Genomic DNA, 12,991 nt, shown 5'->3' with positions numbered 1-12,991 from the left:
ATATGTGTAATGTATGTACAGTGTGTGTGTGTGTGTGTGTGTGTGTGTGTGTGTGTGTGTGACTGTGCGGCATTATGTTTGTAAGCGTCACTGGTACTGGGGGCATTACTTGTGTAAGCATCTCTGGTATAGGGGGCGTCACATGTGTAAGCGTCTCTGGTACAGGGGGCATTACGTGTGTAAGCGTCACTGGTACAGGGGGCGTTACGTGTGTTATCGTCTCTGGTACAGGGGCGTTACGTATGTAAGCGTCTCTGGTACAGGGTGTGTTACGTGTGTAAGCATCTGGTACAGGGGGCATTATGTGTGCAAGCGTCACTGGTACAGGAGGCGTTACGTGTGTAAGAGTCACTAGTACAGGAGGCGTTACGTGTGTAAGCATAACTGGTACGTTGGGACATAACATGTGTAAGCATAACTGGTACAGGGGGCGTTATGTGTGCAAGCATCACTGGTACAGGGGGTGCGTTACTTGTGCAAGTGTCACTGCTAGAGGGTGTGTTACTTGTGCAAATGTCACTACTACAGGTGGTGTTACGTGTGCCAAAGGTCACTGTTACAGGGTGCATTACTCATGCAAGCGTCACTGGTACAGTGGGCGTTACATGTGCAAGTGTCACTGGTACAAGATGCTTAATGTGTGTAAGAGTAACTGGTACAGGGGCGTTACGTGAGCAAGCGTCACTGGTACATGGGGTGCATTACTTGTGCAAATGTCAATACAGCAGTTGGTGTTACGTGTGCAAGTGTCACTGCTAGAGGGTGCATTACTTGTGCAAATGTCACTACTACAGGGGGTGTTACCTGTGTTCACTGGTATAAGGTGCGTAACATGTGCAAGTGTCACTGTTACAGGGGGCGTTACGTGTGTAAGCGTCACTGGTACAGGGGGCGTTACGTGTGTAAGTGTCACTACTACAGGGTTTATTGTGTGTATAAGCGGCACTGCTACAGGGAGCATTATGTGTATAAGCGTCACTGGTACAGGGGGATGTTATGTGTGTAAGCATCTCTGGAACAGGGGGCATTACGTGTGTAAGCGTCACTGCTATAAGGGGTGTCTAGTATAAGCATCACTACTACAAGGGGCATTACGTGTATAAGCGTCACTGCTACAGGGTGCGTTATGTGTGTAAGCATCGCTGCGTCTTGTTTAAGTGTCACTGGTACAGCGGGTGTTACGTGTGTAAGCGCTACTACTAAAGGGGGCATTGTGTATAAACAGCACTACCACAGGGGGCATTGTATGTAAGCGGCACTACTACAGGTAGCATTATGTGTATAAGTGTCACTGCTACAGAGGGCATTATGTGCGCTGTCCCTTTGTAAAGTATGGGAGGGCGTAAATTTATAGTTTGCAGGAGGGCACCGAACACCCAATTGGTGTTGTTAAAATAGGTCCAGAACCCCTGTATATTTACAGCATACAGGACAGGACCAGAGTACATTTATTTTTCCAACACACCTGTCTTTTTACAGCATACAAGACAGGGACACAACACCCCTGTATTTTCACAGCACCGCTTTATTTTCACAACACCCCTGTATTTTTACAGCATACAGGACTGGGCCAACACCCCTGTATTTTTACAGCATACAAGACAGGGACACAGCACCCCTGTATTTTCACAGCACCCCTGTATTTTAAAAACATCCCTGTATTTTTACAGCATACAGGATAGGGCCAGTGTACCTTTATTTTTACAACACCCCTGTCTTTTTACTGCATACAGGATAGTGCCCCTGTACAGAAAATGACAGCAACACCCCTGTACAGTGCCCCAAGCAGTACAGGACACCCCAGGACAGCACCCCTGCACAGCATCCCAAACAGCACAGAACACCATAGGACAGCACCACTGTAAAGCACAGGATAGCACAGGACAACAACACCCCTGTACAGCACCCCAAGCAGCACAGGACACCCCAGGACAGCAACCCTGTACAGCACAGGACACCACAGGACAGCACCCCTAACAGCACACAGGACAGCACACCTAAAGAGCACACACTGACCCCACCCGACGCCACCACACACAGAGAGACAGAGGTCTGTCTCCATCACTCTCCAAGTCTGGAGTGAAAATGGCAGCAACAAGCGGCTCCTTATATGGAATCCAAAACCTGCGAGAATCCGACAGCAGGATGATGAAGTTTTGCCTCGTTTTGGGATCCGAGTCTGGCGGGAAGTCACGAGCCAGACTTGGTTTCCGGCTCAGATCGTGAAGATCGGATGGGTTCGGATCTCTGAGATCTGTACCCGTACATCTCTAGATTATACTAAAATCAACCTATCCTCAACAGATGTGTCTGTACTGGTATGCATCACTGATGCCTTTCTACCATTCATCTTGCCACCTCAAACTTATTATTTCCAAAACAATATTAATTATATTTCCACCCCCCAATAATAGTTACCAAACTGATATCTCTATCTCTGTTGATAGCTCAATAATCAACCTTACCCCACAAGCTCGTTGTCTAGGTGTCATCCTTGATTGTGAACTGTCCTTTGTTCCCCACATTCAAGCTGTCTCAAAATCATGTTACATACATTTAAGAAACATATCCAAAATACGATAATATCTTATACAAGACACTGCAAAAACTCTAATTCATGCACTCAATATCTCCTGCGTTGATTATTGCAATAGTCTCCTTACTGGTCTTCCCCAATACAGATGCTCAACACTACAATCCATTTTGAATGCAGCTGCAAGGCTGATGTTCCTCGCCAACGTTCAACATCTGATGATCAGCTCTGTCAGTCCTTCCATTGGTATTCTACCAGAGCAGGCCCTAACCAATATGATGCCCTAGGCAAGATTTTGGCTGGTGCCCCCTAGCACCACCGCTGGTTTCCGCCTCCGACCTTGCACCTCTTTCCCAGCACCATCACCATCACCTTTCATCCATAGCAGTCCTTATTTTGGTGTTTGCACCACCTATATTTTAAAAAGGAACAGTTTGCACATTTGGCGCACAGCCCAAAAAGGGGTGTGTTTTTGCTGGCAAGGGGCATGGCCACACAATAGTAACCCCAATTCCAATGACGACACACAGTACTGCAACTTTATTCACATTTGATCATGCAATAGTGTCCATAATTCATATTACATCCCACAGTAGTATTACTTTACCTTATAAACGTTACTCCTCACAGTAGAGCCCCTTATTCACATTACATCACACTGAATTTCTCCTTATTCACATTACACCACACACTATTGCTCTTTATTCACATTAGATGACACAGTAGTGCCCTTTCTATACTCAATGCCACATAGTAGAGCACCTTATACACATAATGCCACACAGTAATGCCCCTTACACCTATGAGACACATTATTAATGTCCTTATAAACCTGATGCGCCTTACACATTATGACAACCTTTATTAATGCCCTTTTACACATAATGTTCGTTACACATATGCTGCACATTATTAATGCCCTTATAAACATAATGACACACATAGTGCCCCCTACACATTTGCTGCACATTATTAGTGCCCCTATACACATAATGACACACATACAGTAGTACCCTGTTACACATATGCCGCACTTTGATGCCCTTACACACATAATAACACACATAGTGCCCCTTACACATGTTGCACATTATTAATGCATTTTTACATGACACACATAATGCTCCTTACACATATTCTGAACACTACTGCACAACCAACCCACTCACATGCACACAGCACTCACACTGCCACTAACACTGTGACCTCTGCCTCTGCTTGGAAACAGATGTGTCCTCATAAATCTTGCCTCAATGCTAACGTCGGGCACATATTTTTTTATGAAAATGCATCTTATTTGCATGCTATGTGGCTAGGATGCACAAGCAGCTTCTGTTGATTAAAATGATATGCAGCATGCCTATATACTGTGTGAGACTGTAGCTGTATCTGCATATGAAATGCTACACACAGAATATAGGCATGCTGCATATCATTTTAATCAGCAGAAGCTGCTGATGCCCCTAGGCATATCAAATGGCCTAGGCAATTGTCTAGTTTGCCTATGCCTGGCTCTGTATTCTACCATATTAAATATAAAATACTTTTACTTACACACAAGGCTATTAACCAATCTGCACCAACATACATCTTTTCACTTATGTCAAAATATCTCCTTACCTGACCTCTCTGCTCTGCACAAGATCTGCAACTCTCATCCACACGCATTACTTGCTTCCACTCACAATTACAGGACTTTTTTCAGGCTGCACCCACTCTGCGGAATGCCCTCCAATGCACAATAAGACCCTCCTCTAGTCTCTAAACCTTCCAGTCAGTGGTGTATCTATAATAGGTGCAGTGTGTGCATGCATACAGGCCCCTGGGTCCAGAGGGGGCCCACACCGCACACATTGCACCCATTTCTTCTATATACTTAAATTTCTGGTGTCCGGGTGTGGGTCCCCTCCTCTTCCGAGTCCCATAGCCAGCAGCCACAGCAGCACTGTTAGCACTCTATTTGAGCACTAGAGACTCTTGCACAGTGCCAGAGTCTACAGCGCATGCGCAGGTCTCTGGAAAAATGGCCACCGCGCCATTTTTTTGGGAGACTTGCGCATGTGCTGTAGACTCTGGCTCTGTGCCAGAGTCCCTAGTGCTCAGACAAGTACTAATAGCACTGCTGTCGGCTACAGGACGGGAGAGGAGGGGGCACACACCCAGAGACTGCACATGGGTCCCCTCCTCTCTAGGTATGCCCCTGCTTTCAGTGTTACCTGTAAACTCACCTCTTCAAAAAAGCTTATCAAATTCCAGAACCACCCACATAACCTTCAATACTTCCCTATTTAATTACATCCCCTCTGTACAGTTCACACTTCTCCTCGCATTTTGACTTTCTTCTTGTGACCATATCATACAGTCCATTAAGAATTAGAGATGTGCACCAGAAATTTTTCAAGTTTTGTGTTTTGGTTTTGGATTCGGTTCTGCGGCCATGTTTTGGATTCGGACGCATTTTGGCAAAACCTCCCTGAAAACTTTTTGTCGGATTCGGGTGTGTTTTGGATTCGGGTGGTTTTTTTCAAAAACAGCTTAAATCATAGAATTTGGGGGTAATTTTGATCCTATAGTATTATTAACCTCAATAACCACAATTTACACTCATTTCCAGTCTATTCTGAACACCTCACACCTCACAATACTATTTTTAGTCCTAAAATTTGCACCGAGGTCGCTGGATGACTAAGCAAAGCGACCCAAGAGCGCGGCACAAACACCTGGCCCATCTAGGAGTGGCACTGCAGTGTCAGACAGGATGGCACTTTAAAAAAATTGGCCCCAAACAGCACATGAAGCAAAGAAAAGAGAAAAAGAGGTGCACTGTGGTCGCTGGACGGCTAAGCTGAGCGACACAAACATCTCAATATCACTGGAATTATTCGTTCTAATCAATGGTATTATTGGTCCAAATCACTAGAAGAAAATGACAAAATCACTGGAATTATTTGTTCTAATCAATGGTATTATTGGTCCAAATCACTAGAAGAAAATGACAAAATCACTGGAATTATTCGTTCTAATCAATGGTATTATTGGTCCAAATCACTGGAAGAAAATGACAAAATCACTGGAATTATTTGTTCTAATCAATGGTATTATTGGTCCAAATCACTGGAAGAAAATGACAAAATCACTGGAATTATTCGTTCTAATCAATGGTATTACTGGTCCAAATCACTGGAAGAAAATGACAAAATCACTGGAATTATTAGTTCTAATCAATGCTATTATTGGTCCAAATCACTGGAAGAAAATGACAAAATCACTGGAATTATTCGTTCTAATCAATGGTATTATTGGTCCAAATCACTGGAAGAAACTGACAAAATCACTGGAATTATTCGTAAACATTTGTAGAATGTCGCTGCTTTCTGATTGCAGAAATGCTCAGATATTCCTGCGAATCCACAATCCCTTCCCAAAGGAAAAAGAAATTGAGAAACCGTTGTTTGAGAACATTTGTTCTCTTTCCCTTACAAAGGAACAAACCACTTTCCAAGAAGACTGACGTTTTTGGGATTATGGAGACATAATGTTTTTGAATATAAATCCTAAAGCAGGTGGTGTATTAGAGCAAAAGAGTGCAAGAGACCAGCCATGCAGTTTCTGAAATATTATGACAAAATGTTACTGTATTTCATTAGCACTCATTCCTAACTCTGCTAAGTACTGTTTGGTATACTGTATCTGGCTTCCATGAGGTAGTTGTCCATTATTTCAGCTTCCATTGACCTTTTTGAAAGCGGAAGAAGTTATCGATTCTTTTTTTTATTTTTTTTATTTTCCCCTATTTTTAATTTTCTCCTGCATAGCCCAGTAAAATGTTGCAATGTTTAAGTATTGACTTGTGCCTTCTGGGGGTCCACTTCTTCACCAAACCCAGCCAAATCTCATCCTAACCCTCTGTTCCACGTTCTCTATGTACCCCATCTGTGTCACCCATGTCTGTCTACCCCTCCCCTTTAGATTGTAAGCTCTCACGAGCAGGGCCCTCTTCCCTCATGTGCTTATCTTTTGTCTTACTTTAATAATCTTCAACTGTACCACATCCAGCAGTCTTCTGACACCTGATACTTATTCCAGTGTCATCTGCTGATGTAACTATGTTTATTTACCCTTTACTTGTCCTATACTGTCATCAACTGTAAGTTGCTGTTTTCCTGTTTGATTATTTATGTACTCTGTAATTGGGCGCTGCGGAACCCTTGTGGCACCATATAAATAAAGGATAATAATAATAATAATAATAATAATAATATAGGGTGTATAATCACCAGGTGTATCTCACACATCGCTCAGTACAGTATACAGGGTGTATAATCCCCAGGTGTATCTCACACATCGCTCAGTACAGATTACAGGATGTATAATCACCAGGTGTATAACACACATCGCACAGTACAGTATGTAGGGTGTATAATCCCCAGGTGTATCTCACACATCGTTCAGTACAGATTACAGGATGTATAATCAGTAATCACCAGGTGTATAACACACGTCACACAGTACAGTATATAGGGTGTATTATCCCCATATGTATCTCACACATCGCTCAGTACAGATTACAGGATGTATAATCAGTAATCACCAGGTGTATAACACACGTCGCACAGTACAGTATACATACTGGTCACAACAATGCAGCAGATATTGAGCACTGATCAGGATACTAGAAGTGACACAGCTGCAAGATACAGCAATGGTCTACTGTACTGTACTATATATGTATACTGCTGGTCACCAAAATGCTGCACTGTCCTACTATATACTGCTCACAATAATGCAGCACAGATATGGAATGGATACTTGCAGTGACACAGAGCTGCAAGATATAGCAATGGCCTACTGTACTGTACAACTATATACTGTTGGTCACCAAAATGCTGCACTGTACTATTATATATACTGCTCACAAAAATGCAGCACAGATATGGAATGGATACTTGCAGTTACACAGAGCTGCAAGATACAGCAATGGCCTACTGTACAACTATATACTGTTGGTCACCAAAATGCTGCACTGTAATACTATATATACTGCTCACAAAAATGCAGCACAGATATGGAATGGATACTTGCAGTGACACAGAGCTGCAAGATACAGCAATGGCCTACTGTACAACTATATACTGTTGGTCAACAAAATGCTGCACTGTAATACTATATATACTGCTCACAAAAATGCAGCACATATATGGAATGGATACTTGCAGTGACACAGAGCTGCAAGATACAGCAATGGCCTACTGTAATGTACTACTATTATACTGGTGGTCCCCAGTCCCCACAATAAAGCACACTAAGCACAGATATTTGCAGCACACTGAGCACAGATATGGAGCGTTTTCAGGCAGAGAACGTAGATATTTTCAGCACACTGAGCACAGATATTTGCAGCACACTAAGCACAGATATTTGCAGCATACTGAGCACAGATTACAGAGCTTTTCAGGGAGAGAACGCAGCCACGTCCTCTCCGTTCAATCTTCAATGCACGAGTGAAAATGGCGGCGACGCGCGCCTCTTTATATAGAATACGAATCTCGCAAGAATCCGACAACGGGATGATGACGTTCGGGCGCATTCGGGTTAACCGAGCAAGGCGGGAAGATCCAAGGCTGCCTCGGAACCGTGTAAAATAGGTGAAGTTTGGGGGGGGTTCGGATCTCGGAGAACCGAACCCACTCATCTCTATTAAGAACCTATGCAATCTTGCTGCCCATTATGCAATAGGTAGCACCTATCCATGTGTACCAATGCTTATTTCCCTATAGATTGTAAGCATGTGAGCAGGGCCATCCTACCTCTATGTCTGTCTGTTATTATCCAGTGTTGTTTTATTACTGTTGCCCCAATTGTAAAGTGCAACAGAATATACTGCGCTATATATGAGACTGTTAATAAATACATAAAATAGTAAATGAATACATTTAATCCAAACTTTATAATTATTGACAGTTATTTCAGATTTTTAATATAGCATTGTTAGCATCATTTTTTTTGTAAGTAATGAGGTTAGAGGTGTGACATGCCTTATTGGCTGACACACTGTTAAATTGATATCAGAGGTTATTCATATACAGTTAAGTACTTTACTAATTTAGCTATTTTTTTCTTCTTTCTTAAATGTAGACAAGCTTACAAACTGCCTGCTTATTAAAAATATGTTTTATGTATTTACGTACATTGCTATTTAGCGTTATATATGCTTACTAACATAATTTTATGAAAACAGTAAAATTATTTGAGAGATTTTAATTTATAATGAGCTAATTCACAGAATAAAAGTAATGTACATTTAGAATTGTTTAGTATACATCATACATCCTTTCTATCTGGAAATTCTGAAATTGTGATAAAATTGTTAAAATAATAAAGTTATCATTAAATATTACAAAATGTCAGAAATAAATTTCCTTACAGCATGGGTACAACGAGTCCAGTGGACGCTGCGGTTCCGGCAGTCCAGCAGGAAACGGTAAAGTAGAGTACAAAAGCGGTAAAAATTGCAGGAAATCCAAACTTTGCATGAGTTCCCCGTTCATACAGAAGCAAGATGCCTTGTTTCCCATTCTTCACCAAGAGAGCAGCAGCTATAACCAAAATTAAATGGAGGAATGTCATAATTATTCTTCATAAAGTAGAAACAAACATGTCTTGCAGTAGTGTGTAACAGAGAGCCAAAGCCACCTGATCTCACATATATTAATGCAATAAGTAAGAAACACAGTTGGCAGGGGCGAAGTGAGAACCCCTTCCGGTCATCAAAGGTATGACAATGTATGACATATGTGTAGTTGTTTGATAAGGAATCTATACTAGGTTTTACATATAACCTTTCATGACAGGAAGGGCGGTATAAAATCCCCAACCCAGGATAGTAGCCCTATGCCTTGAAAAAGATACATTAAGTATCGAAACGCGTTGGTAGGGGGTGACTGCAGCCTATGGACAACTATATTGGACCAGGAGAACTGGTGTTTCCAGGGACGCCTGAGGTTTTCTCCTGATTCATGCATGGCTGTCTGCCAGTTCTGGTGGACCATAACATCTGGTAGGAGTCCATTCACTGCAATAGCTGGGAAATTTTTAATGTTTGAATATTGTCTATCTGTTCAATCGGGTGGTCTTCAGGTTGCCGACTGTCGGGATCCCGACGCACAGTATACCGGCGCCGGGATCCCGACAGCCGGCTTACCGACAGTTTATCTCCCTTGTGGGGGTCCACGACCCCCCTGGAGAGAGATTAAATGCGCCACTGTGCCCGCAGCATGGCGACCGCAGCGAGCCCGCAAGGGGCTCACTTGCGCTCGCCACGCTGTCGGTATGCCGTCATACCATACTACACCCGTTCAATCAGTAGACTGATACATTTGGTACGAGTCTTCTTTGTGAATTTTAGACTATTTTAATAAATGTGTTTGTATGGAATTACACTATAAAAGTTTTCTTCATTTGCATGTAATTTGGAATAAAAACTACCAAGGAACCAATAATCTCTGGCATTCAGACTTCTGTTGCAGATGGTCCCGCTCACATTGGGCTTTGTCGTCCGTTGGATTGACAGACTGAAAGTACGGGTACAAGTCAGTACATATGGACTTTTATTGATTTATGTTGGCAGTATTACACTATTGTATTTCCTTATTTCTTTGAGGTACCAAGGATTATCATTGGGAACAAAATCATCAAAGAGGAACAATATAAGGGGGAGACCATCTGTGTATACATATCCCTGTTATTTGTTAACTTTTTTTGTATGGTGGTACATTTTTTATGAATATTTCTGCTTTGGGTGTTTGTTATGAATATAATATGGTGTTTTTCATAAGACAAGAAGGGGGAAATAAATATATATATATATATATATATATATATATAAGTGAAGAAAGAGGCGGCACTCGGAGGCTTTAAAGTTGCCAAAATGTATTTCTTAAACCAACCAACGTTTCGGGGTTAATATACCCCTTTGTCAAGGTGAACCTTGACAAAGGGGTATATTAACCCTGAAACGTTTGTAAGTTTGAGAAATACATTTTGGCAACTTTTAAGCCTCCGAGTGCCGCCTCTTTCTTCACTTGTGTTTGGATATCCCTGGAGGGCATCGGAGCTATTACTGAGTGGAGGAGGGAGTGCCGGTCCATGTGGAACCTATATATATATATATATATATATATATATCTAGAAAGAGAGACAGGGGGGACGCTCCATAGTGCAAAATCAATTTTAATTTTAAAAGCACACAAACACTCCGGTTAAAACACAATGTTAATTGCCCGTACCAGAACAAAATCCGCTGTGGGCTTAATACCACATGATTTATACACATATGCCCCCGGCAGTTCTCCAAACCTCCGGCAATCTCCTGAGACAGGACCACAACCCCGTACCGCTGGACACAGCCGCCGCACGTCGGGACACCGTCACTTGTCGATAGCAACCGAGGCAGGAGGGGGCACGACCACACACGTCAGCAAGCCACGCCCCTACACGTTTCGTCACATACTTCGTCAGAGGGCTGGCTTGCTGTACGTGTCACACTACCTTTTAAGAATGGCTCCCGCCAATCAGCTACTTACAACAATAAATTTACTTTAAAACAAACAATGCGTCCACAATAGACTGTCCAGGTTTAAAAACATGCGTCTCTCCTATGCCAGTTATCCATTAATTAGCCAGTTTGTTTAGAAGCACATTAAATTAGCTTAAATTCACTTAAATTAAGACACTCTGTGCAAAAAGCTATTATACAGCCATTTACGCTGCAGCGGTCCCGATCTCCGGGGATTCGAGTTTCCTGACTCAGTTTACTCATATACAAAGCATTTCCTTCTAATGTTCAAACAATCTTTAAACTACACTCGACACTCGTCAGTCTAGTGTTTATACACCTTACATCGTTTATACAGGAATAAAAGAAACAGTTTCTAGTGTTTTCATTACATTGTATCACTTAGTCCTGCTCGTGTTGTAAAGTTCTAAAAACTGCAAATAATACATACTGCAATGACCATTATTTAATAAAAAACAAATAAAAATAAATGTGTATATATATAATTCCATCTAGTATAAAATGGTCATGTAGATACCACACTAGTCACACGGCATAGACCATTACAGATTTATATTGCTTTAGTCATACTGTGTCGGTACTTGATCCTAAAAGTACTATAAGATCCCAGAGCTTTTTTGGTAATTAAACTATTGTACTAATAGGTTACATCAACATATATTGGCCACAGAAAGGAAAAAATGTATAAATAAATACTAGATCAGGGGACACCAACACTTCCTCAGCGAGGAAGACCAAGAAGGAGCGTTTCATTGCATTCATTTTAAACTTGCATTTTCGTTCCTCAATAAACGGAGTCAATTCATAATTTTCATTTAACCCTTTTGGTATCAGGGTACTTAACGTTATTATCCAGTATGTTTCCCTTTTAATCAACTTCTTATCACGATTTCCTCCTCTTGGATCTGACACAACTTGTTCAATTCCTTTAAATTTTAGACCCTTTGGGTCACTATTATGATGCTTTTGGAAATGCTTCAGCACACTATGATTCATTACCCCGTTCTTAATATTTCTTAAATGCTCAAGAACCCTAATCTTTAAGGGCCTTTTGGTCTTACCTATATATTTAAGCCCACACGGGCACATGAGCATATAAATAATGTAGCATGAATTACAATTAATGAAGGAATTAATCAAGTATTGTTCACTTGATACATTTCCTTCAAAATGTTTGCCCCTTTTAATCCTTGTGGGCATATTTTACATGACCCACACGGGTAAAACCCTTTAATGTTCCCAAACATATTTCCTTTATTTGGTGCACTATCATCTGACAATTTTCGCAGGCAGCTTTTAGAAACCATACTCTTTATTGTCTTTGCTCTCCTATAAATAATAGTAGGCTTGTTAGGAAGACATTTCCCTAATATTGGGTCCATCTGTAATATGTGCCAGTTTTTCCGTAGGATCTTTTCTACTGTCTTATTTGCATCATTATATTGAGTGCTGAAGGGACATAGCACTTTTGAGTCATCCTCCCCCCATTTCTTTTTTTCTTTATATTCAAGCAATTCATCCCTGACCTTACTTTTAGCTTTGCATTTTGCCCTTTCTATTAGACTAGCTGGGTATCCCCGTTCGTTAAATCTCTCAATATAAATGCTGGATTGTTCTTCATACTTTTCTACCTTAGTACAGTTACTTCTCAGTCGCGTAAACTGAGAAAGTGGTATATTTTCTTTCCATCTACTCAAATGACAGCTGTCAAACTGTAAGTAGCTATTGCTATCTACCTTTTTAAAATGCGTGTATGTTTCTATTATACCAGTATTCAGTGATTGTGTTGAATCAAGCACTAGGTCAAGAAATTCTATTCGCTCCCCACCTATGGTGTGTATAAATTTGAGATTAAATTTATTTATATTTACTTTAGCCATGAA

General features: G+C 41.3%; 1 protein-coding gene across 1 annotated transcript in view; it reads right to left on the bottom strand.

The window, feature by feature from the left end:
• LOC134929650 (chloride channel protein C-like) overlaps positions 1 to 12,991 on the bottom strand; it is a 563,568-nt gene that overhangs the window by 337,523 nt on the left and 213,054 nt on the right. Inside the window, exon 13 of the mRNA XM_063925230.1 lies at positions 8,958 to 9,129. Coding sequence (XP_063781300.1) covers positions 8,958 to 9,129 — 172 coding nt within the window. The remainder of the gene's footprint in view (positions 1 to 8,957; positions 9,130 to 12,991) is intronic.

This window comes from Pseudophryne corroboree, chromosome 5 (genome assembly GCF_028390025.1).
Source record: "Pseudophryne corroboree isolate aPseCor3 chromosome 5, aPseCor3.hap2, whole genome shotgun sequence".
NCBI classification, from domain to species: Eukaryota; Metazoa; Chordata; class Amphibia; order Anura; family Myobatrachidae; genus Pseudophryne; species Pseudophryne corroboree.
This window is presented reverse-complemented; position numbering and strand designations above follow the sequence as displayed.